Here is a 23,168-nt window from a genome sequence, read left to right on the forward strand (position 1 = left end):
TTTCCCTAGTTATTCTTTGGTTTCTATGTGGCATGGGCATTTCAGTAGAGTTTTAACCCAGAGTAGGTCTAAGAGTAGACATTCTAACACACACAGCCGGCCAGGGCAGAGAGCAAGCGTGAAGATGGCTCCAGCCCTGTCTCTCACTCTGAGGCCTGACCCAGGTGCTGGGAAGGCAGTTTTCCCATTATCTTACAAACATTAACGGACATTTGCAACGTGCCTGACACTGTGCTTGGCACAAAAGGTGAATACCGTGTGGACCCTGTCTTTGAGGAGATTGCCTTCTGCTTCACTAAGGACTGGGATGTTGACATGATGCACAAGTCAGAAGGGGGTGCTAGCCAGGACCCCGGACTTGCTGACTGACCTTAGGCAAGTGGCTTGGACCCGTTGGCCCGCTTCCCAGTGTGTAAACTGAGAGCATGACTGCAGACCCAACTCCTATTTATTCTGAGGATTCAAGGATGTTGTACATATGGATGGTTCAGTCTAATCAGGATCTAGACCCCAGATCCTGTCTTCCTAAAACTCTGCTCCAGGAGGCCCAGAAGGGTAAACATCCCCAGTTCAGGACTGAGCAGTACATACCGTATTCTGGTTGGAGCTTTGGTCTAAATATTTTGCAGAAACCCCTAGCCCTGGGGAGTTGGCCTGGCCCCGGCCCCAGAGAGTCACACTGTCTGTCTTGGCGCCTCTGGTAGAGCCTCCAAGTGGCTGAACAGTCTTGTTGGCTCCTTCCCAAGGCTGGGCCTCTCACCACGCTCTGAGAGTGGAGCTTTAAGACCAAGCCAAGCTTCTCTTGTCCACGCTGCTTGGTTGTCTTCAGGAAACAAAGTCTTCTCAATAACAAGGTGCAGGGCAAACCAGGGTGCCCCAGAAACTGAACAAAGACTAGTACTCCCAGGAGTCAGGAACAGGGAGAAGACGTATCACAAGGGACTCAGAATCTGAACCTAGAAGCGATGTTTTGTGTCCCCATGCCCCAAACCCAAATGACCCCAGCAGTAGTTTCCACCTGACTACTTGCAAGCATTGCCTGAGAGTCTGCCAATGGTAAGCCTGTGACCCTCATCCCTGGGTGTTTTCACTCAGTGAGTTAGGGATGGAAGCCCACCATGTGGATTTCTTACAGAGATTCCCCAGCAGATACCGATCCTCATCCAGAAAGGAGGACCCCTGGGTCAAATGCTCTAGTGAAGTAATACATGGAGGGACCAGCAGTTAGCGTAATGGCTATGTCGCTGGACTCCCATGTAGTTGACCACGGTTCGCGTCCCGGACCCGGTGGCTTAAAACTCACGTCGGGCACATGTGCGTGCATGCCCAAGATCCCGAGAAGAGAATGGAGGAGAAGGGATTGTGGGGTGGCCATGGCCCCTGGTGGATGATTTCTCGCTTTCTGTCTCTCTCTCTCTCTCTGTCTGTCTGGTGAGCGCACGTGCCCTAGAGCAAAAACCTCTAAAAAAATGTAATACATGGACTCCTCTCGTAGGACCATCATGAATGTATTTCTAAGTAACCTCAATATTTTTTTTCAGAGTCCCCTCTAGAGTTATCCAAGACAGTGGTTTGCAAATTTTTTATCATACATCTCTATCAGTCAAGACATTTTGAGCATATTCCTCATCATTTAGATACTTGGTCTAATGAACTCATGTATACATTATAAGGTACACCAAAAATAGAAAGTTAAAGAGGATAGATAAAAATTAATACACAGAGAACTACTATTTCTAGTATTGTATTTTCCTCTAGCATCAAATAGATTGCCTTACACAGCTCTGGAGTATCTGCAACCACTTGGGAGCCATTGATCTGGGGAAGGGTAAATCAAAATACTGGGAAACTCTAATGGCTAAGCAATGATTTAGGATGACTGCTCTGGGGAGTCAAAGAGTAACCCTGGCTGGCATGTACAATCTGCCTAGAAACACCTTTTCCTTCCTCCCACGCCTATTTAAAGCAAAAGCCTGAATAAAATAATTTAGGTACATGCCTGCCACCCCAGGTGAGATGCTTTGCCTTAGTGAGTCATCCCACCTGGAGACCGTACTTTGGACTTATCAGCGTTCCTCGGTGGCTGAGACTTTGAAGGGCTGACTGACACCAGCTGAACTCACAAGAAACTCATGTATATAAACCAGGCCATACTCATTTTGAAAGTCTCAAAAGTAAGAGTAGAGGTAGGGCAATCCTTTCTAGTGCCTATTTTCCTCCCAAAGTTCCCTATTCTAGACACTAGAAGACCCCGCTGGAATGTTGCTGGGTGATCACGTCATCGGAGCAGAGTAGTCAGTGTTGAAGGATGGCCGAGAATGGTCTGAGAAACCACCACTGGCCCACAGCACCACCTACCTACTGAGAAGGAGGTTCATTCCCCAGAGCCAGTGCACCCTCACAGAGCCGGGTGGGATAAGTGTGGGGAATTTCCTCCGTTGTGCATTTCCCCACTGTTTTGGTTGGCCATCCCCTTTCTGAGTACTTGCTCTTTTTCATGCGGACTGCAATACAGTTGACTGGCTTATGCTTATTCATTAGCAAATGGGGCCAGGCTGTGGATCATTAGTAATGCAACTGGCCCCACTGGACCTAGGAAAGGTCTTAGAATTGCAACCTGAGTATACTATGGACACACGCATGCCTTCTCCTGATCTGAGCTGGCCGAGACCATGGGTGGAGTGTGACATAAGACCCTGTTGGGGTGCTTCCCTCTCTCTCTCTCTCTCATTTTCTGTATGTCTCTCTTCATGGAAGAAATGTTATAAACTTAAAAAAAAAAAAAAAAAAAGGTCAAGGACATATCTCTTGAGCCACACCCAGGTGACCTTCTATCACTCCCTGGACTGGGGAGGCCCACAGCATTTATGAGTTCACTTGCCTACTTCACCTCAGTAAGCAGTGCTAGTTCCCCCGTTTCCAAGTTCTAGGAGGGCGGCTTACTGTCACGCCAGGGTTCATCCATGATCCCAGCTCACACTGCTCTCTTCCACAGTGGAAGTTCGCTCTCCTTCCCTGTCCCCCTCCATATTTGTTTCCCCTTAAAGCAGTCTACTAGAGTAAGGAGGAAGGGTTGATGGAGCCCAATCCACCTCACCCAGACACCAGGAGGTCCAGGCGGCCTCCAGCTCTCCAGGATTTGGAGAACTTTCAGAACGTAACTCTCAAGATCTGGCCTCCCTCCAGCAGTATATTTTAGGAAAGTTTAAATTAAACACAGTTAGGTTCTGCCAGAGAGACAAGTTGCTAGGAGCTGGAGAACCTTCTGAAGTCTTTGACTGGGTCCTGGGCTTCCACCATTAGCAGCGGAAACAGTAAATGTCCCATCTGTCTGGCTCTGAGAGGAAGCGTGAAGCCACATGTGAGGGGGGAACCTCGGGGCTACAAATGGGACAAGCAAGGCCCTTAGATCACAGACAGAGACCAGCACTCCAGTTCTGTCAGAGTTCTCTATTCATTGTGGTTCCCAGTACAGAAACAGCTCTCTTCTAGATAAACGGTTTTAACTTTCCTTGTGAGGTATGGGGTGGAACTTTTTTTTAAAAGAATTATTTTATTTGACATTATTTATTTTAATTTGACCAGAGAGGGACAGAGTGAGAGAGTGAGAGAGAAACAGAGAGAGAGGGAGGGAAAGTGAGAAAGCAAGTCACCAGACTTGAACTGTGGTCAACCATGTAGGGGTCCAGCGCCCCCAACGACTATGCCATCTGCCAGCCCCTGGGGTGGAACTTTTAATGTATTTATAAAGGATGGTCATGTTTAAAAACAATGATTTTATTTACGTACGTATTTATTTATTTTAATTTGCTATAAGGCACATGCACTCACCCACCAGAGAAAGACAGAAAGAGAAAGAAAGCAAATGGCCAGGTCCAAGTCTCAAACTGCAGGCAGCTGTGTGAGAGTCCAGCACCCTAACCACCATGCCATCTACCACTCCCAAGGAGGGCCATTTTTGAACACGTTAAAACCCAGAGTCCTTTCTGAAAGGACTTTCTGGTAGGCAAAGATTTCCCTCAATTTCCTAGAGGTTCTGCCTGGGTTTGAAAATCAAACAAAGACAGATTCAAAGGAGAAAAAGCATACTCATTCATTTAATAAGCTTTCTGTGACATGGGAGCCTTTGCGGAAAGAAAAAATGACTCGAAGGGATGGTCAAACGTATTTATTTTTATGCGGTGTTTAATGAGGAGCGGACAGCTGTAGAGAGATACCACTGGACAGAAGGGCTATGACCAAATGATAGTAACCTGGAGGGATTTAACCAGGCCTGTTCACGTTCTTCTGTGTCCCTGTGTCTTCCGAGACAAGGACATTCCTCTCCTCCAGGGGTAGGGAAGGCACCTTGCAGGCGAGGGTCTTACACCCTCTTCATTAGAAGGTCAGGAAATCCTTCCTCTGTCTTGTGACTGTTGTTTTGAGAACAGCAGGAGAAAGTCAGAGATATTGCTGCTTCTGTACTGTTCTCGGATTCGTTCACTTTAAATTACTCGGTATGCCAAGGTACTATATTTTGGGGTAGCACATTCTGAACCCCATCAGCAATAAAAGACTAAAAATATCACTAATGAAATTGATCAAAGTTACTGAAGCTGTAAACCACTTATAGCTTATTTAAAATTTGATCAGTCATTTATCATGTATTAGATATTATTTATTCAAAGGGTTTATGTAAATGTTATTTGTTAAATCCTTACAATGACCCTTTCAGGTAGGAGCTTATTAGCACCATCCTCTTTTTACAGATGAGGGAACTAACAGATGAAGGGACTAAATAATGCACGAATCGGGGCCAACAGGTAGCAGAGTGGTTAAGGTGCTGGACTCCCACATGGCTGAGTTCGAGTCCCAGACCGGGTGACTTGTAACTCATGCCAGGTGTGTGTGTGTGTGCATGTCCAAAATCTCAAGAGGGGGGATCAGCAGTTAGCGTAATGGCTGTGTCGCTGGACTCCCACGTAGGCAACCGCGGTTCACGTCTTGGACCCAGTGGCTTAAAACTCACGCCGGGCGTGTGTGCGTGCGTGCCCAAGATCCCAAGAGGAGAATGGAGGGGAAGGGATTGCGGCGTGACCATCCCCCCTGGGGGGTGATTTCTCGCTTTCTGTCTCTATGTCTCTCTCTGTCTGTCTGGTGAGCGCACACGCCCTATAGCGAAAACCTCTCCAAAAAAAAAATCTCAAGAGGAAAATGGAGGAAAATGGGGATGGCGTGACCATCCCCCTCAGTGGCGATTTCTCTCTTTGTGTTTCCCTGTCTGTCTCTGGTAAGCACACATGCCCTATAGCAAAAATCTCTTTAAAAAAAAAAGTGAAAAAATAATGCACAAATCGCATTGCTAATAATTAATGACACCGGTATATGAACTCAGGCCTGGAGTGTACCCCTGAACCTTCTCCTGCCTTTGGTCATGATGCCTCACTGCTCTGTACTCATTCACGTGCCAGAACACATGCTCATCAGCATTTGTTGAAGAGTTAAATGACTGTAATAAACCGAACCATTTAAATAAACAAATGATTAAGGGCAAAAATAAACATAAACACAGCCCATTAGAGTAAACCGTCATAGCTATTTACAGATATTCATCTGAGCAGGAACACAAATAGTACTTTGTCTAAAGAGAAATTAGAATAAAGTGGAGAATCCCTTCTTGCCTCCATCGAGAGTGGAGGGAGGTACTAGCATGGCCTAAAACTTCATAAAAAGATGGTTGTTCTTTAAAAGAATCATTGCATACTAAATGTAGCATGGGATCCTGGAATGTGGAAGGACCAGGGCGCAAAATGGATGAAGTGTATGTAAAGTTTGGTGTTTAGTCTTTAGGTTTTTTTTGTTTTTGTTTTTGTATTTGGAGAGGTTTTTGCTATAGGGCACGTGCACTCGCCAGAAAGACAGAGAGAGACAGAGAGACAGAAAGTGAGAAATCACCCCCTGGGGGGATGGCCACGCCGCAATCCCTTCTCCTCCATTCTCCTCTTGGGATCTTGGGCACACACGCACACGCGCCTGGCGTGAGTCTAAGCCACCAGGCCCGGGACTTGAACCACGGTCGACTACAAGGGAGTCCAGCAATATAGCCATTATGCCAACTCCTGGTCCCCCGGTTCCTGAGTTTTGACAAATGTGCCGTTGTTATGTAGTGTTTACCATTAAGGGTCGCTGAGTGAAGAGTATGTGAGAAAATTATTTTTTAATTTGCCAGAGGGTGTGTGTACCCACTGGAGAGAAAGAGAAAGAAAGTGAGAAAGCACCCCAGGGGAGTGATCATACTGCAATCCCTTCACCATTTCTCCTTTGGGGATTTTGGGCATGCTGACACATGTGTCTAGCATGGTTTTCTAGCCACTGGCTCTGGAACTCAAACCACAAAGTTGGCCATGTGGGATCTAGCCGCCTTAATAGCATGCCATGGACTGGCCCCTTTTGTCACTTTTCTACAAATCTAAAATTATTCCAAAATAGGAAGCTTATTTAAAAAAAAAAAAATAGAATGCAGCTGGCTCCATGGCATGTACTAATGTACTGCTTAAGAGAAAGTAGATCCCACATGGCACCCAGGGTTTGAATCCCTGGCTCGATTGACCTGCATCATGCTGAAAATGCAAGCCAGGGCCCCAGATCTGATGGCTGGAAGACTGGGGATTGTGGTATCACCAGACCCTGTGAAGGATGCTCACTGCTCTCTCTCTTTTTCTCTCATGTGAGTGCACATGCATTCTGTCTTGAAAAAAGAGGGAAAAATCAAAAACAGCATAACACCATAACATGACTCCAGAATAAGTTGATGGGAAGACATGGGTCTGTTTGTGCATATCATTATACCCTGGATAATCCAGAGCAAGGGCCACAAATTCCAACACTTGAAAGTTAAGCAAGTAAGACAGGTTGAGTAGTACAGGTTGGTAGGGCTTGAGATCATAGGTTCACTCTAAAGGGGCAGCCTCCACCTACTGTAGGTAAGCCAATGATCACCCAGAAAAAATTTGATCCCAGTGTTGCCAGATATTCCCAGTTTTCAAAAGAAACTGGAAATCAGTGGTTTTGTTTTGTTTTGTTTTTGCCATAGGGCATGTGCACTCACTGGAAAGAGACAGGGCAAGTGAGAAATCATGCCCCAGTGGGGATGGCCACGCTGCAATCCCTTCTCTTCCATTCTCCTCTTGGAATTTTGGGCACACGCACATAGGTGCCCAATATAAGTTTCAAGCCACCAGGTCCAGGATTCAAACCTCAGTCGACCATGTGAAAGTCCAGCTCCTTAACCACCACACCACCTGCTGACCTCATATGAACATCTTTCCTTGAGCACTCATTGTTTAAAGACAAATCCAATAGCAAAAATCACTCTGTAGCCTCAGTAAAACCTATCTGCAGGTCTAATGAAACCCATGGTTGCCACTTTCCATCCTCGGAGCCAATGGGTTTAAAAAACATTCCTGGAGGTAAAGAAAACTCTTAAAAGATTCTCTCCTTGGGAGAACATTAATCTTGCCTTAGTTGAGTGACTCCCACATAGGTGGATGTGGGAGCAGGAGCAGATCGGAGCTCGGCTCTGGAAAACCATACGACCATGTAGCCTCCGACTCTGTCTCCCCCTCATCAGTCTCTCTTGGGGATTCAGCTGTTACACAAAGCCCATGGGGCTGGGAGCTGCCCCCACATGGTGCTTCCCGCTGGGCTCTTCCTGGCATTCCAGTCTTTCAGGGCACAAAGGTGACATTTCTTTGACTCATTGATAGCATTGAATTTGAATGGCCCTCACAGCCATGGGATGTATAGAGAGCTCTCTCTCTCCAAGGATTGCAAACAAACTGCAGACACTGCCCATGTAGTGCTGGTGACACTGTGTCTGCTTCTTTCACTCCGAGGTGTTTGGGGGGAACCCTCTTCCTGGTCTGGCCCTTTAAGAGATATGATGTGGGCTAAAAAAATCATTAGAGTTAAGTTCCTGTTTTCCAGTGTGTATAAGGCAGTGGTTTTGTTTGTACTTGAGTATGAGTCACCTTTGCTAATATAGCTAGTTTTATATCAAGAAGCAGCTCAGTAAGAAAGAGCAGCTACTCCTAAACCTTTCTACTTATCAGAATCTCATGGGGCACTCCTTAAAATTTCACATTCCCACGACCTAATCTCTGGAGGTTTGGACTCAGTTGACATATATATATGTGTGTGTGTGTATATATATATATATTTATTTACACTTTTTTTTTAAATTCTTTTAAGGAATTTTGACAGTTGCCCACATTTGGGAAGCACTGGTTGGGAGCGTTTGGGCCCCAGCTGTGCACTTTACACGTGGGTGGACGAAGGCGTGTTTCTCCGAGGTGTTTGGGGGGAACCCTCTTCCTGGTCTGGCCCTTTAAGAGATATGATGTGGGCTAAAAAAATCATTAGAGTTAAGTTCCTGTTTTCCAGTGTGTATAAGGCAGTGGTTTTGTTTGTACTTGAGTATGAGTCACCTTTGCTAATATAGCTAGTTTTATATCAAGAAGCAGCTCAGTAAGAAAGAGCAGCTACTCCTAAACCTTTCTACTTATCAGAATCTCATGGGGCACTCCTTAAAATTTCACATTCCCACGACCTAATCTCTGGAGGTTTGGACTCAGTTGACATATATATATGTGTGTGTGTGTATATATATATATATTTATTTACACTTTTTTTTTTAGATCTCTGTAAGGAATTTTGACAGTTGGCCACATTTGGGAAGCACTGGTTGGGAGCGTTTGGGCCCCAGCTGTGCACTTTACACGTGGGTGGACGAAGGCGTGTTTGTCTTTTTTGTGCAGCGTGTATACAACAGTAAACCTCCGCATGGCACTTTTATGAGGAGGATCAGGTTTTCGTTGCCTGCGGCCCTTCCTGTCGCCAGGGTCGAGAGAGAGCAGAGGGCTGGTAAGAAAGCCCCGCATGGAATATACACCCCTGAGTGTCTCCTCAAAGCCCCTCCTCTAGGCTGGGATTCACCACTTAGTGTCTGCGGGACCCGAACCCATTTCCTCTCCCTTCTTAGGCAGACAGGGGAATATCTTGAGCCAGACCTTAAGAACCTGGTGGGCCCAGCTGCAGTAGCACAGGCAGTGAAGGCACTGCTGAGTGATGCCGGGGGCCAGATGGGAAGGTTCCAGCTTCACACCCAGGTCTACGTGGATGGACGAGATGTGTCTATGATTCTGGCTGGCTGCTCAGTTCAGGGGAGGAACTGTGTGGAAGGCTCCTCTCTCTCTCAGGAGATAAACTTTAATAAAAAAGGAAAAGTGTCAAACCTGCTAGGAGTGGAGTGGCACAGGGTGACAGCTACTTGCATGAGAGTCTATGCATCAGGAAACACATCAAGACCTGTAGGTGCATGATAGCTGTATGAGCAAATTCATTCATTCATTCATGTTCCCTGAGCATCTACTACGAGTGAGGTGTAGGGCTGCCACAGTGAACACCATCGTGACCTTAAGCATTCGATGTGCAGTCAAGGAGACCAAACGGGAGATCGGCTACTTATCAATATGGGAAGAGCTACAGCAAAGGCATGTGTAGAAGAGCAGGAAGTGCTGCCCAGCCCCAGAGTGGCCCTCATGACGATTATTTGGTTATTATTTACAGATTGGCAAAATCAGCGCTGGTCCTCATTCCTTTATTGGGTGTTCACGAGGTCCTCTTCTCTTTCATCACCGATGATCAAGTCCAAGGCTTTTCAAAACTTGTACGACTGTTCATTCAGTTGACATTGAGCTCCTTCCATGTAAGTAGAAGCCTTTGAACCATGGTGCCCGCGCTCTGGAGAGAACAAAACGTGAGCAGTTCAAACCAGCTCAGCACCGAGAGCCCAGGGATGAGAATAGAATGATGTCATCGGCAGGCTTTGTGGGGGAGGGCCCTGGGGAGAGCTGAGGGGAAAAGGCTGCCTTAAGTCTGCCAGCATGATTAGTGACTAAGAAGGGACAGGTGCTTTCTCCTGGGCTGTGATGGTGAGGGTGACTCATGCTCTTGTTAGCCGTGAGTTAACATGAAGCCCTTCATTAAGGGCCTATTTTCGCCGTGTTCTCCGAGAGCACTGTGCAAAATGAACATTGGGCTTTGGGTGACATGGACACAGAACATGTCGCAACTTGTAGGGTCTGTTGCGACATGTTCTGTGGACCAGACCAGGAAGCTTTTGAACCTTGACAGATTATGGGGGCTGAAACTCGAAATGAGGGGCTGAGTGTGGTGAACCTACCTGGAGAGTTTAGTTATCCATTGCTTAACTTGTCATCCATGACTGAGTAGCTTAAAATTGGAAGAATGTTTTTTTGCTTCTCGTGATTCTGGGAGCCAGGAATCCAGCAGGACATTGTAGGAACGGCTAACCCCTGCTTCTAAGGTGCCTGCTGTGCCTGGAACTTCTAGAACAATTTCTTCAGTCACACTTAGTGCCTAAGCCAGGATGGCTCAAGTGGCTGTCACTGGCTTTATTTGGGTAGAATTTTCTGGTTCCTCATTTCTCACTGTCAGTTATGTTCCTTTCTTCCTTACAATAATTATTATTATCATTATTATTATTTTAGTTTTTTTTGGGGGGGGCTATAGGGTGCATGTGCTCACCAGAGAGAGAGAGACAGAGAGAAGGAAAGTGAGAAATCACTCCTCTGTTCTGTTGGGATTTGGGGCACACTCACACACACATGTGCTCCATGTGATTCTCAGGTAGCTGGATCCAGGGCTCGAACTGTGATTGGCCACATGAGAGGACAGTGACTTAACCACCACAGCACCTGCTGGTCCCTCTTCCAGATAGTCTTAGGTCTCTCACTTTTCATGTGTTCTTTCCTTATGGTCTCTCCACAGGGGAGCTGAACTTCTATTTTGAAGATTTTTGTCGTAGGGCACATGCACTCGCCAGAGAGAGACAGAGAGGGGGAAAGTGAGGAATCACCTCCCAGGGAGGATGGCCACGCTGCAATTTCTTCTCCAGTTTCTTCTTGGGATTCTCAAGCTGTCAGGTCTGGGACTTGAACAGTAGTCTGCCTTGTGGGAGTCCAGTGCCTCAACCACTACACCACTTGCTGGCCCTGAGAACGGAACTTCTTATGTGGCAGTTCAGGGATCCTAAAACCTTAAAGCTAGAAATTCAACAGGGAGGCTCAGGAATTAGACAGCCAGGGTGGGCCCTGGTAAGTTCCCACCTCTCTTCTCAGGTAAACTGCAGGCAGCGTCCATGCCCAGGGCTTCCACGTACACTCAGGAGGAACCAGAGAGGCTCTCCACTCAGCTCTGGTTGGAGATGAGTTCCTGCCCTCACAGAGAGACAAGCCAGAGCTTGGTGAAAACGAAAAACTAGAGACAACTTGTAACCCCCTGAGCTTTGCCTGTGTCCCCGAGTGACACGCAGGTCCATTAGCAAAGCGTATCGGAAATGTGTTGGCTCAGAGAGTTTGAGTCCAACTCTGATCAGTCATTGGCTGATCATTAAGCTATTGAAAACAGGAACAGGAGATTAGATCTAAAGTTAAAACCAAAATTTAAACGTAAGCGCTGACGTTAGTAGCTGGACAACACAGGAGAGACATGTTTCCTTGTGAAAATACATTGTTTTTCAACCTTTAGGGGATCTCAAAAGCTAAAATTTAGTAATTTGAATTTCCCATGTTGCTTGGCCTTAATCTTTAAATGGTAATCTCAGCATAAAAACAAACAAAACGAGAACCCTGCAGCTGTTATCTCAATAGTATTTGGTGGCCTTTTCTCCTCTGAGGATGTGATCAGCGAGAGCCCTGATCACTTGACGTCACATACCCAAGACCAGTTGCGAGCCAGACATCCATGTGAAGCTATGTGGGGCAGGTTTCTAAGACTCCTAACCTAGCAGACTCCTCTGGCCTGGGAAAAAATGTAGCTGTCTGTCGTTGCATGGCAAACTATGTTTAAAGCAATAAGAGCTTTATTATTTTTAATATTTCTGTAGATTGGACTGTCTGAACTCAGAGGGGCTGTTCCTTTTGGTACATGTCATTTTGGGCGAGGGCTGCAAATATCCAAAGACTCTATTGGACTTGAACTTCTCGGGTGGTTCACTCATAGGACTAGGTATTGATGCTAGCTGTTGGCGGGAGCTCAACTAAAACCATGCATCAGGGAGCCTCAGTTCTCCACCACGTGGCCTTTCCACATGTCTTGGGCATCTCACAGCATGACAGCTGGACTCTCGGAGCATTCCAAGAGCAAATGTTCAAAGAGGGAGGAAATGGAAACTTCCAGTCCTCTAAAAGCACAGGCTCAGAAGTTTGTGTATATCTAGAATTTCACTTTCACCACATCGTGTCAGTGAAAAGAGTCATGAGCTCATTCTAGATTAAAGGTGAGGGAAAACAGGATCCCCTCCCCCAACTTTGTAAAAACTTGCTAGAGGGAGTGTGCCCATTCCAGAGAGAAAGAGAGAGGGAACTCAAGACAGCATCTCCTATGGGGAATGGTCATGCTGCAACCCCTTCTCCTCCATTTCTATATCTTTTAGGGAATTTGGGCACACATGTACACATGCCTGGCATGTTTTTCAAGCCACTGGGTCCAAACTGTACAGTTGGCCATGGAGGATCCAGATAGCTTAACCACCACACCACCAGCTGGCCCAAGGTCCACTTTTTGATGTGAGGAGTGGCATGAGCCTACAGAGAAGAGGGACTCACTGGATCATCTCTAGAGACTGGCTGCCACAATAGATATTTGGTCTTGTAACCAGCTAAAGCTCTGCTAAGCTGCTTGCACAGTTGAACACAAGGAGTCATGTTGACTGTACTGAGTGTTTAGTATAAGGACTTAGCCAGAAAACACACTTAGAGGGCTTCTGTATGGGCAGAGACCTCCCACCTTCTGAATACTGCACTATTTTCCTTCATCTCACCAGGCAGAGGGGAGCAGCGTGGACAAGTGTGTGGGGCACAGTCGGTGGACATATTTTAGTGGCTCCACTGTAGGAATCAGTGAGAATAGGCACAGTGGTGCCTATTGGTGACACAGCAGTAACAAGCTGCTGAAGCCATGCTGGGTCCATATGGAAGATTACAGGTTTGGTTTCCCAGCTGACCTGTTCATGACAGGCAAGCACGCTCATGATCCTGGCCGGCTGGGAAGGCTGGAGGGGTGGGGAGATTACAGTGTAGGACCCTATTAAGGATGAGTCTCTGTTTCTTTCTCTCTACCTCTTATGAAATAAATAAATAAACTTTAAAAAATAGAAAGACCAGACCAGCAGATGGCATAGTGGTTATACTGCTCGACTCCCACATGGCCGACTGTTCGAGTCTCAGACCCACTGGCTTGAAACTCATGCTGAATGTGTGTGCCCCATATCCTGAGAAGAACATGGAGGAGAAGGGATTGTGGTATGCCCATTCCCCCTGGGGGGGAGGGTGACTTTTCACTTTCTGTCTCTCTGTCTCTTTGGTGAGTGCACACACCCTATAGTAAAAATCTCTCTTAAAAAAATGCAAAAAAAAAAAAAAGAGAGAGAGAAATAAATAATAGGCATTAGCCCAGCTTCCTTTCCTTGTTGCTTTGGAGGGTCCTTCACACTTCCAAGGACTTCTGCTTGGAGAGTTTCACCAGCCTCCTCTACCAAACAGAGCTCTGGAGAGATTGCCAAGCATTGGTGATATATGAAGTGAGAGCCATATGTTCTGTGGGACCCACTCCCTCCACACTTGCTTTATCTAGAATGAGAAGCAGACTCCAGGATGTTCCCAAACAGTGATGTAATAACCCGAGAAAATGAAAAGAAAGATTTGTCATGTGGAAGCCTATTTTTGCCAACTTGTTTTTGAGAATCCTGGCACACTGAAAGCCAGTTCTTCATATATCACATGCCCAGAGGCAAATATGACCTATCTTTCCAACCACACCAGGGTTGAAACTTTGATGAGATTGTGTGTGTGGAAACGATGAACTGGTACCAATGTGAGGCATCCCGTCCCACATTGAATAGGGTTGACTTATGTGACCATGAGGATATGGCGAACATGATGATGGTGAATCCTGAGGCTAGGTCATAAAAGAGGTGGTGGCTTTTGCCATGTTCTCTTGGATCACCTTGTCTAGGGGAAGCCAGCTGCCATGTCATGAGGGAGCTTGAGCAGTACTGTGGAGAAAGACTGAGACCTCGTACCAATGACCAGCAGCACCATTTGACAGCACATGATCCACATCAGAAGCAAATCAAGTCTTCAGATAACCGCAGTTTCAATCAGTATCTTATTTAATTTTATTTATTATTATTTTAAATTTGCTACACAACATTTGTGCTCACCAGAGGGAGGCAGGGGGAGAGAGAGGTAAACTGAGAAAGCAAGCCACCAGGTCCAGGACTTGAACCGTGGTCAACCATGTGGGAGTCCAGCACCTTTACCACCATTCATCTGCTGGCCCCCAACCAACATCTTAACTGCAACTTTCAAGTGACACTGAGTCAGGACACCTAGCTAATCTATTGCCAGATTCTTAGCCATAAAAAATGTTGTGAGGATAAATTTTTACTGTTTTTATCCATGAAGTTACATAGCAGTACATACCTAATACACACGCTTGACATGCTAGAGGAAGTCAAATGGCCTTTGGTGGCTGAAAAAGAGTGAATGAAGGGTATTGCAGTCCAAGATGGAGTCAGTAACTTAGTGACACAGGAAGCCCAAATCACCTATGGCCTTCCATGGTCAGGAGACTTGGTTTTATTCTAAGTTCAATAGGGAAACGCTTGTGGGAAATTATCTATCTTTTCAAAATAAATACTGTCATAAGAGGAAACGGTTTTTATCACTTCACATAATGAAAATTTCAGAATCAAGCATTAGCTGGATCCTGGAACTCAAACAACATCATCGGAAATCAGTCTGTCACTGTCTCCAGCCTCTGCTTTTCTCAGTGTTGGCTTCACCCTCAGATGGGCTCTGGCCATGGAGCTGAGAATTTGCCCACCAGCGTCTCTAGGCGTAACCATCTATAGGGGTTGCAAATGTAAGAGGAAAGCATGCCATCCTCACTTCTTCCCCAGTGGCAAGAACTCTGAATGGCTCTGCTTAGAACATAGGCCCATTTGGGCTGATTATTGGGCTGATTATTAAGGGGACAGCCATCCTAGAACATGGGAACCATGTGATTGACAGCCAGGCTGCCTGCTTAGGAGAAAGTCTGTCTACAAAAAAGAAAAGGATGCAAGTCAGGCAAAAAAAAAAAAAAAAAAAGAAAAAAAAAGTCAATGCCCACTGTAGGCATGTAGAAAGGGACAGAGGCCTTGCTTAATACAAGGGGACTTCAAGATATTCATAGAAAAATGGAAGTATTAATAAGGTATGAGTTAATTTTGGTACAAAACTTGTTGAAATTATTAATAGTTTGTTCATAGTGCAAATTTTTCATGGTCTTCTGAAATCCCCTCATATTTGTGCAAATAAGTGAATGACTTAGGGTCTTTGGAATGTAACTATAATTGACCTATGTGTACCTGTGAGCTAACCTAAGCAAATACCTAGGCTGATGGGGTCATGTGTGTCAAAGAAAAGACACCTTAGAGATCCAAGTTAATGTAACCATTTTGACTAATTCTAGCTGATGTAAGCAATGGAGTTGCACATCTCTTCTTGAGGGTCTTTGGACTAAGGCAGTCCTTTGGACTTGACTGGAAACTCTTAGTCACATCTTCTGCAGAGTCAAGTTTCATGCCATGTCTTTCCTTCCAGGGATTCCTCGTGGCCTGGCAGTACGGCTTTGCCAGTGGAGAGGTAAGTTTTCTGTGCTACCATCCTAGCTTCAAGTGAGCCCTGGGCTGGAATCCTGCTGCCCACAGGTGTTTCTCTTTATGTAGTAGTGCTGTGGGAATGTGCGGTGACCAGAGAGTACTGGGACAGATTCATATTATTAGCACCCAGTGGAGAGAACAGGAGGCAGCTTAGACAAAGGGGAAAAGGTGTCGAAATGGGTATAAAGAAGCTCAGAATTGAGCCCTTGCCTGTTGGGATCATGCCAGGAATATTGAAATGTGATGGAGGAAACGAACTTTGGAATCAAAAAACTCCAGCCTTGGTTCACCCACCTAGGAGCTATGTCCTACTTTACAGTGTTGCCTCGGCCACTTTACTGAGCACACCGTAAAGGCTCAACACCTGGGATTATGATCATTTTCATTATTAATATTATTGCATAGTCTCAGCCATCATGGCCTCTACTGGAGAAAAGGCTTGAAAGGGTTAGGGCAGAGGTGGAACAGGTGTTTTCTCTGGTCTTTAAGAGATGGTAGAATGTCTACCCTCATTTCATCCTTCTCTTCCCTTGCTCCAGGTTTAAACATTTCTTTCTGTCTCCTCCCACTAGAATGTAAGCTTCTTGACAGCAAAGCTCTCTTCTCTTCTCTCGCTGCTGCTTCTCCTATATCTTCACGTGGGGACTCCTCTTCCTTCAGGCAGGTTTCAACTCTGGTGTCACCTTGACAGAATGCAGTCCTGAACACCATGCCACGTTTTTGTCTTTTTATCACACTGTCCTGCTGAGCAGCCTTGCAGTATCCTTACTGTTATATGGCGTGCTTGCATGTCTTAGTTGCTCTTTGGCTGCATCCTCCAATTAGAAGGTAAATTCTCCCAAAGAAGCACAGAGTAGCTACCCCTCAGTAAATATTTGCTGGACATACACATGACTGAATGACTCCGAGTCAGTAACCCTGTCCTTGTCTTACCTGGCAGGTGAAGGCAGAGCTGCGGAAGCAATGGGTCCGCTTCCTGTTAGCCGACCACTCAGGCTGCGGAGCCTGGGTCCTGGGGAAGAACTTCCGGTTCTTGGGCAAATATCCTAAGAAGCTCTCAGGCAGAGATGGTGCTGAGAAGCTCGGAAAGCGGCAGCCTTCACTCAGTAATGGGCAGTTCCTGCACCAGGCCATGCGGGGTCTGGGGGAGCTGGGCACTCGGCCCCACCGGGGCCAGACAGCCTGGCCCCGGGGTGGTAGCCTGTCTGAGTGCAGCGAGGGGGACTTCACCCTGGCCAACACCATGGAGGAGATTCTGGAAGAAAGTGAGATTTAGGCAGGTGGCTCACCTCTCTGGTTCTATTCCAGAGGACTCCCAAGAGGGAGGGCCAAGGAAGGAGATTGTAAAGCAGGACGTTGCTGAGCACAGAATTATTTTCTTCCCATTCATCATGCTACTTTGACACCAAGTCTTTCTCAAGGTTCTTCAACGGCCTATAAAAGGTGCCGTGTAGCCCTTCCAGCTTCTGCTTGCCCTTGTTATACTAATAACTCTCACTGATGTATTTTTCAGAATGACCACCAGCCTCTAGGGCGTGGTCCTAAATTCAAATGAATTTGAATTCAATTCATTTCAAGTGAAAGCCCCTACTGTGGTATACAGTATGGTTTTCTGAAGCATGCAGTGTATGATAGTCGAAGAAGACAAAGGAAGACCTGTTGTGAAGAGAGGGCCCTGTTAAACAGAAGCCAGCAGGTCTCTTTTCCTTTCCTCCTCCTCGTGGTACGCAGTTTCCTTCTGAGATTGGGTACGGTACATAGCAAATACACTGGAAGCTTTTTAGGGCAAGGCTCGGACTGACACTATCATAAAGCAAGATTCCGAAGGAAGATCAAGAATGGAACATCCTGTGGAAACTGTGTCGATACCCACAAGTGTCGAATTCATAGCGTGTAAAACGTATGTGTGAGCGGGTCGGGTATGTTACTGTGAGACTCAGTACTGCTTTATCTTCCAGGACCACTACAGGTAGTCCTGCCATACTTACCAAATAAAATGCATGGTACTTGCTGACATTTGAATTTCTGACAAACACACTTCTATCCATGTATCCCATGGGATGTGTTTTATTTGAAATTCAAATTTAATCATACATCCTGTCTTTTACTGGAAATGCTCATATTTCCAAGGGTACTTTGCAGTGGAGCAAGACCAGTGAGGCACTCATTTCTGAAAGAAGTCAGTGACCAAGATAAATCATATTAGAATGCAATATATTTTAAAAATTCAAATGTATAAACTCCAGCCCACAGAGGATTTATAAGAATAAAGTTCTACTGGAACCAGGAGGAGATGAGGTTGAGGCCAGAGAGGCCGGCTCCTGCAAGTGAAAGCTGTGATTCTGACTACCTAAAATACTGATTTTCACCATGGACTTTTTAACATTAATTTTGATTTTTAAAAGTTTACTTATTTATTTTTCCATGAGAGAGAAAGACAGAATGAGAGAGACAGTTATCCCAACAGGGTCTTCACACCACAATCTGCTCCCAGTCTCAGCTACCCAGGATTATGGGCATACATGCCACTGGTATGCTCAGGGAGGTCCAAGGACATGAACCCAGAACCTATCCCATGGGAGTCAAGTTATGTTACCACCGCTCAGTCCATTGTTAACTTTTATTTTTAAACTATGGCATTAAAATAATATTTATGCTGGGGACAACAGATGACATAATAGTTACATCACTGGTCTTCCACATAGTTGACCATGGTGTGAGTCCTGGACCCAGAGGCTTAAAACTCACACTGGGCACATGTGCATGTGTGCCCAAAATCCCAAGAGAAGAATGGAGGAGAAGGGATTACAATGTGGCCATCCCCCTGGGAATAATTTCTCACTTTCTGTCTCTCTCTGTCTCTCCAATGAACACATGCACCCTATAGCAAAAATCTCTAATATTATATATATGCATAAAAAATTTACATTGACTACAGACCCTTTTGGTGTCCTGTTAAATTTTGCGTCTGAAGTGAATGCCTTTCTTGCCTCACCCTTAGTCCCAACCCTTATTTGCAGGATGGAAATGGAAGCAAAGGCATGAGGCAAATACATAAGGAAGCAAAGGGTTATTCGTTGGTGTCTTGATTGTCCATGGCTCAATCATTAAAGTGTAAGCCCTTCTAATTTTCTCCTTTGTGTCCTTGCCTTGGCTCTTCAGTTGATGAGCTCCTAGAAGGTGGGGTCATGTAGTACTCGCAGCATGGACCCAGTGCAATGTTGGTTCTGAGGAGGCGCTCAATATACATTCCTTAAATGAGACAGGATATAAATGTCTCTTGGGAGCACCAGATGTTGTTGGGAGTAACTTATCCATGACCCCACCACTTCTAAGAGAAACTTTTTGTTTCCCCCAAAGCATTTGTAACTATGTCCTCCATCCTTCACACCACAAATGGAGTGGGCCACATGCTCTGCTTGTTCTTGTCCTGGCAATGATTAAAACAAGTGTATTTCATTTGGTTTGCATTTTGTTGATTATTTGCACATTTGCTTCTCACTGAAGCTGAAGGTCTCTCACACCCCTGCTGCACTGTTTCTGCCTGGAAGTGGGAAAAGGGCTAAGGTATTTAGATGGTGACCAGGTGGTCCACTGCCTTAGGGACCAGAGGAGTGGACAGAGGGGGAGGAGCCAGAAACAGAGGTCAGACTCAAGGGCAAAGGCAAGTGTCTCCCTTTTTCTGGACCTCCTCCCCGCTTCACCAGATCATTCATGTGTTTGTTGCCCGGAAGGTCTAAGCTCATGGTTCTCACTCCTGGCATTGTAGTCCCCTGAGAAGTTTTTTTCAAACACAGTGGTTGTGCCTGATCCCAGAGAGTCTGATTGAATGCCAGATAGCTGAGCATGGGCATCAGTATTTTGGTAAGTTCTTGAGTGATTTTCTTCTAGGGTGGGAAAACAGACATAATGAAATTTACCACTTTAACCATTTTTAAGTGTACAGTTCAGTGACAGTAAGGACATTCTCATTGTTAGGCGGTCACCATCACCATCCTTCTCCAGAACTCTTGCATCTTCCCAAACAGAAACTGTATACCCATTAATCAATAGCGTTCTATTCATCCTCCCTCCCACAAGCCCCTGCTAATCACCATTTTACTTTCTATCTCTATAAATTTGCCTCTTCTACATAAAACATATAAGCAGAATCACATGATTTGTGTCCTTTCATGACTGGCTTATTTCCTTAAGCATAATGTCTTCAAGGCTCATCCATGTGGTATCGGGTGTCGGAATTTCCTTCTTTATTAAGGCTAAATACCATCGCATTGTATGTACCGCATTTTGTTTATCCACTCATCTGCCAATGGACACTTGGGCTCTTTCCATCATTTGGTTATGGTGACTAATGCTGCAATGGACAGGGCTGTATAATTATATATTTGAGTCCTTGCTTTCTAATGTTTGGTATATCCAAAAGTAGACTTGCTAGATCATATGGTAATTCTAAGCTTAACATATTGAAGAACTGCCAAACTGTTTTCAGCCGTGGCTTCACCATCTTATAGCCCCATCAGCAGGGCAGAATGTTCCCATTACTTCACATCCCTGCCAACCTTTACTTTCCATTTTTTAAAATAACCATCCTAATGGCTATGAAATAATCTCAATGTGGCTTTAATTTGCCTTTCTTTAATGACTAATGATGTTGAATGATGCTGAACAACGTTTTCATGTTCTCATTGGTCATTTGTGTGTCTTCTTTAGGAAATGACTAGTCAAGTCTTTTCTCCTTTTTAAATTGGAATTTATTGTTGTTATTGAGTTGTAGGGATTCTTTATGTATTCTGGATAGTACTCCTTTATCAGATATTTTGATTTGGCTTATTTTCACCCATTCTGTGGGTTGCATTTTTACTCTCCTGATAGTGTGCTTTGATATAGAAAAGTTTATAGTTTTGATAAAGTACAATTAATTTACCTACTTTTTTCTTTTGTTGTTTATTCTTTTGGTGGTATATCAACCAGACTGATTTTAGTATGTGACCAGAATTGGGAATATTAGACTGAGCAGAGGGGAAGAAGCAGAAGCCTTCTCTGTAAACTGAAAATACCTTGCTGAAGCTCAAACAACCAAACCTTCCATCTATGTAGAATTTAGAGCTAAAAAAGTTCTTCCAGAAGAACAAACTCAACCAATTCTCCTTACTGTAAGTGATAGTTAATGTAGGTATGGTTGACCCAGTTTTGTGGGGTTTTTTGTTTGTTTGTTTGTTTGTTTTCCTTAAGAACAATCTCAACCGGGGCCAGCAGATGGCATAGCGGTTATGTCACTGGACTCCCACATGGTTGACTGCAGTTCAAGTTCTGGCCCCAGTGGTTTGAAAATCACGCTGGGCACATGTGCATGTGTGCCCAAGATCCCAGGAGGAGAACGGAGGAGAAGGGATTTCGGCGTGGCTATCCTCTCTAGGGGATGATTTCTCACTTTCCCTCTCTGTCTCTCTCCGGCAAGCACACATGCCCTATGGAAAAAATCTCTTAAAAAAAAACAATAATAACAACAACCAATTCTCCTGACTGTAAGTGATCATTAATGTAGATATGACTGGCCCAGTTTTGTGGGTTTTTTTCAGGGATGGTCATCCCAGCTGAGACCTGAGACACTGACCTCTCTGGGCTTGACTGATAAGTGTGTATAACCACTAAGGGACAGAAATGGGTGTGGAGTGGACAGCAGTGTGGTGTCTGTCTCCATGGCTGCATGGATAGTGTCCTAGCCTGGTGAGAGAAGAGATGCTGCAGACAAAAGCTAAAAGAGCTGTTTGTAGGAAGTAATGCCAAGAGCTGTTTCCACCATACGTGCTACTCCCCATGGGGCCACTCTAAAATTTAGATTTTAACCCAGAAGCCTCCTGAGGAGATCAGCACATGACCTGGGCATGCAGGAGCCGAAGAGGCAGTGGGAATGTGGGGACGGGAGCAGCAACATCAGACGCTGAGACATCTCTCAGTGAATCTGTGGAAGACCCCTCCTGGGAATACTAAGAAATGTCCAGTGGGCATTGCACAAGGGTCTGGCATCCTACGTGAGCAGGTGACAACAGAGGTTAGAGGAGTTTGGATTGTTGTTCTTGATGAGACCTGTTTCTGCCCTTGAGTTTACCTGTACACAAGGAAGGAATTCAGAGACGTGAACTTCCCCAAGGTCTCTAGAATAGAGATCTGTTTTAAGAACATACCCTTTGTATATTTATAATACTCTGGTTTTCCTCTTGGAAACCACACATCTCCCATTGTCAGTCCATGAAATCTGAGTTGTTCGTACCCCACCATCAGCTATAGGAATGGGATAGAAATCTTAGCCAGGCTGACTCTGTGGCAGGACAATACACTGCTCAAAAGAAGCTGGATCCCACGTGATAACTGTGGTTTGGACTCCTGGCCTACCTGACACAGGCCAAGCATGAGAATGAGTGCCCAGGACCTGACCGGCTGAAGGACCAGAGGAAGGTGAGTGATGGGTCCAGACCCTGTAGAGGGTGCATTTTACTCTCTCTTTCTCACATTCTCACAAATGCATGCACATGCTCTATCATGAATATAGAAAAAAAAAAGCTTTTATTATTTTTTTAAAAATTACTATAGAGCATGTGCACTTGCCAGAGACAAAGATAGAGAAAAAAAAAAAGAGAGAGAGAGAGAGAGAGAGAGAGGAAGTGAGAAAACACCTCCCAGAAGGGATGGCTACACTACAACCTCTTCTCCATTCTTCTCTTGAGATTATGGGCACACATGCACACACACATAGTGTGTTTTTCAAGCTGCCGGGTCCAGGACTCAAACCATGTAGTCAATGATGTGGGATCCAACTGCCTTAACCACCAGTTGGCCCTCAAACCAGTTTTTAAATGAGGGAAAATAAATTAAACTGCTTAGTCAATCAGGAAAGGACATATTCCTGGAACCAAATATTGGGACAGAGCTAGGCATGTAACTAATTGAGGGCAGCGAGATGCAATCTTGGAACTTGGGCTGCGACTCTTGACGGCAAGAGAGGTTCTTTTTTATGCTGAAATTGGAAACCATGAAGAATAATGAAGCAGTCAGCAGGACCTGCTGGTGACTCTCTTGCCAGCACAGGGAAAGCCTGTCTGATAATGGTCCTGACAATGGAAAGCAGAACCAGGAGAAGGAGACATGAACCCTGAGACATTGCTGGAGCACCTGGATTAAGCCAGACCTGAAGCTGGAACTACTCCTAGAATTTCAGTTGTAAGAGTCAATAAACTTCAATTCATACCACAAAAAAAATAGTGCTGGGTCTTCTGTCCTTTGCATCTGAAAAAAAGTCTTGAAGGGAACCAGCAGTTAGCATAATGGCTATGTCGCTGGACTCCCACATAGTCAACCGCGGTTCGTGTCCCGGACCCGGTGGCTTAAAACTCATGCCGGG

At 45.3% G+C, this 23,168-nt stretch overlaps 1 protein-coding gene across 1 annotated transcript in view; it reads left to right on the forward strand.

Moving 5' to 3' along the window:
* The window catches only part of GLP2R (glucagon like peptide 2 receptor), a 71,925-nt gene extending 53,744 nt beyond the window's left edge, over positions 1-18,181 (forward strand). Inside the window, exons 11-13 of the mRNA XM_006156408.3 lie at positions 9,607-9,745; positions 15,711-15,752; positions 16,710-18,181. Coding sequence (XP_006156470.1) covers positions 9,607-9,745; positions 15,711-15,752; positions 16,710-17,045 — 517 coding nt within the window. The 3' untranslated portion in view covers positions 17,046-18,181. The remainder of the gene's footprint in view (positions 1-9,606; positions 9,746-15,710; positions 15,753-16,709) is intronic.
* Positions 18,182-23,168: the final 4,987 nt, after the last annotated feature.

This window comes from Tupaia chinensis, unplaced genomic scaffold (assembly GCF_000334495.1).
Source record: "Tupaia chinensis unplaced genomic scaffold, TupChi_1.0 Scaffold000493_1, whole genome shotgun sequence".
NCBI classification, from domain to species: domain Eukaryota; kingdom Metazoa; phylum Chordata; class Mammalia; order Scandentia; family Tupaiidae; genus Tupaia; species Tupaia belangeri.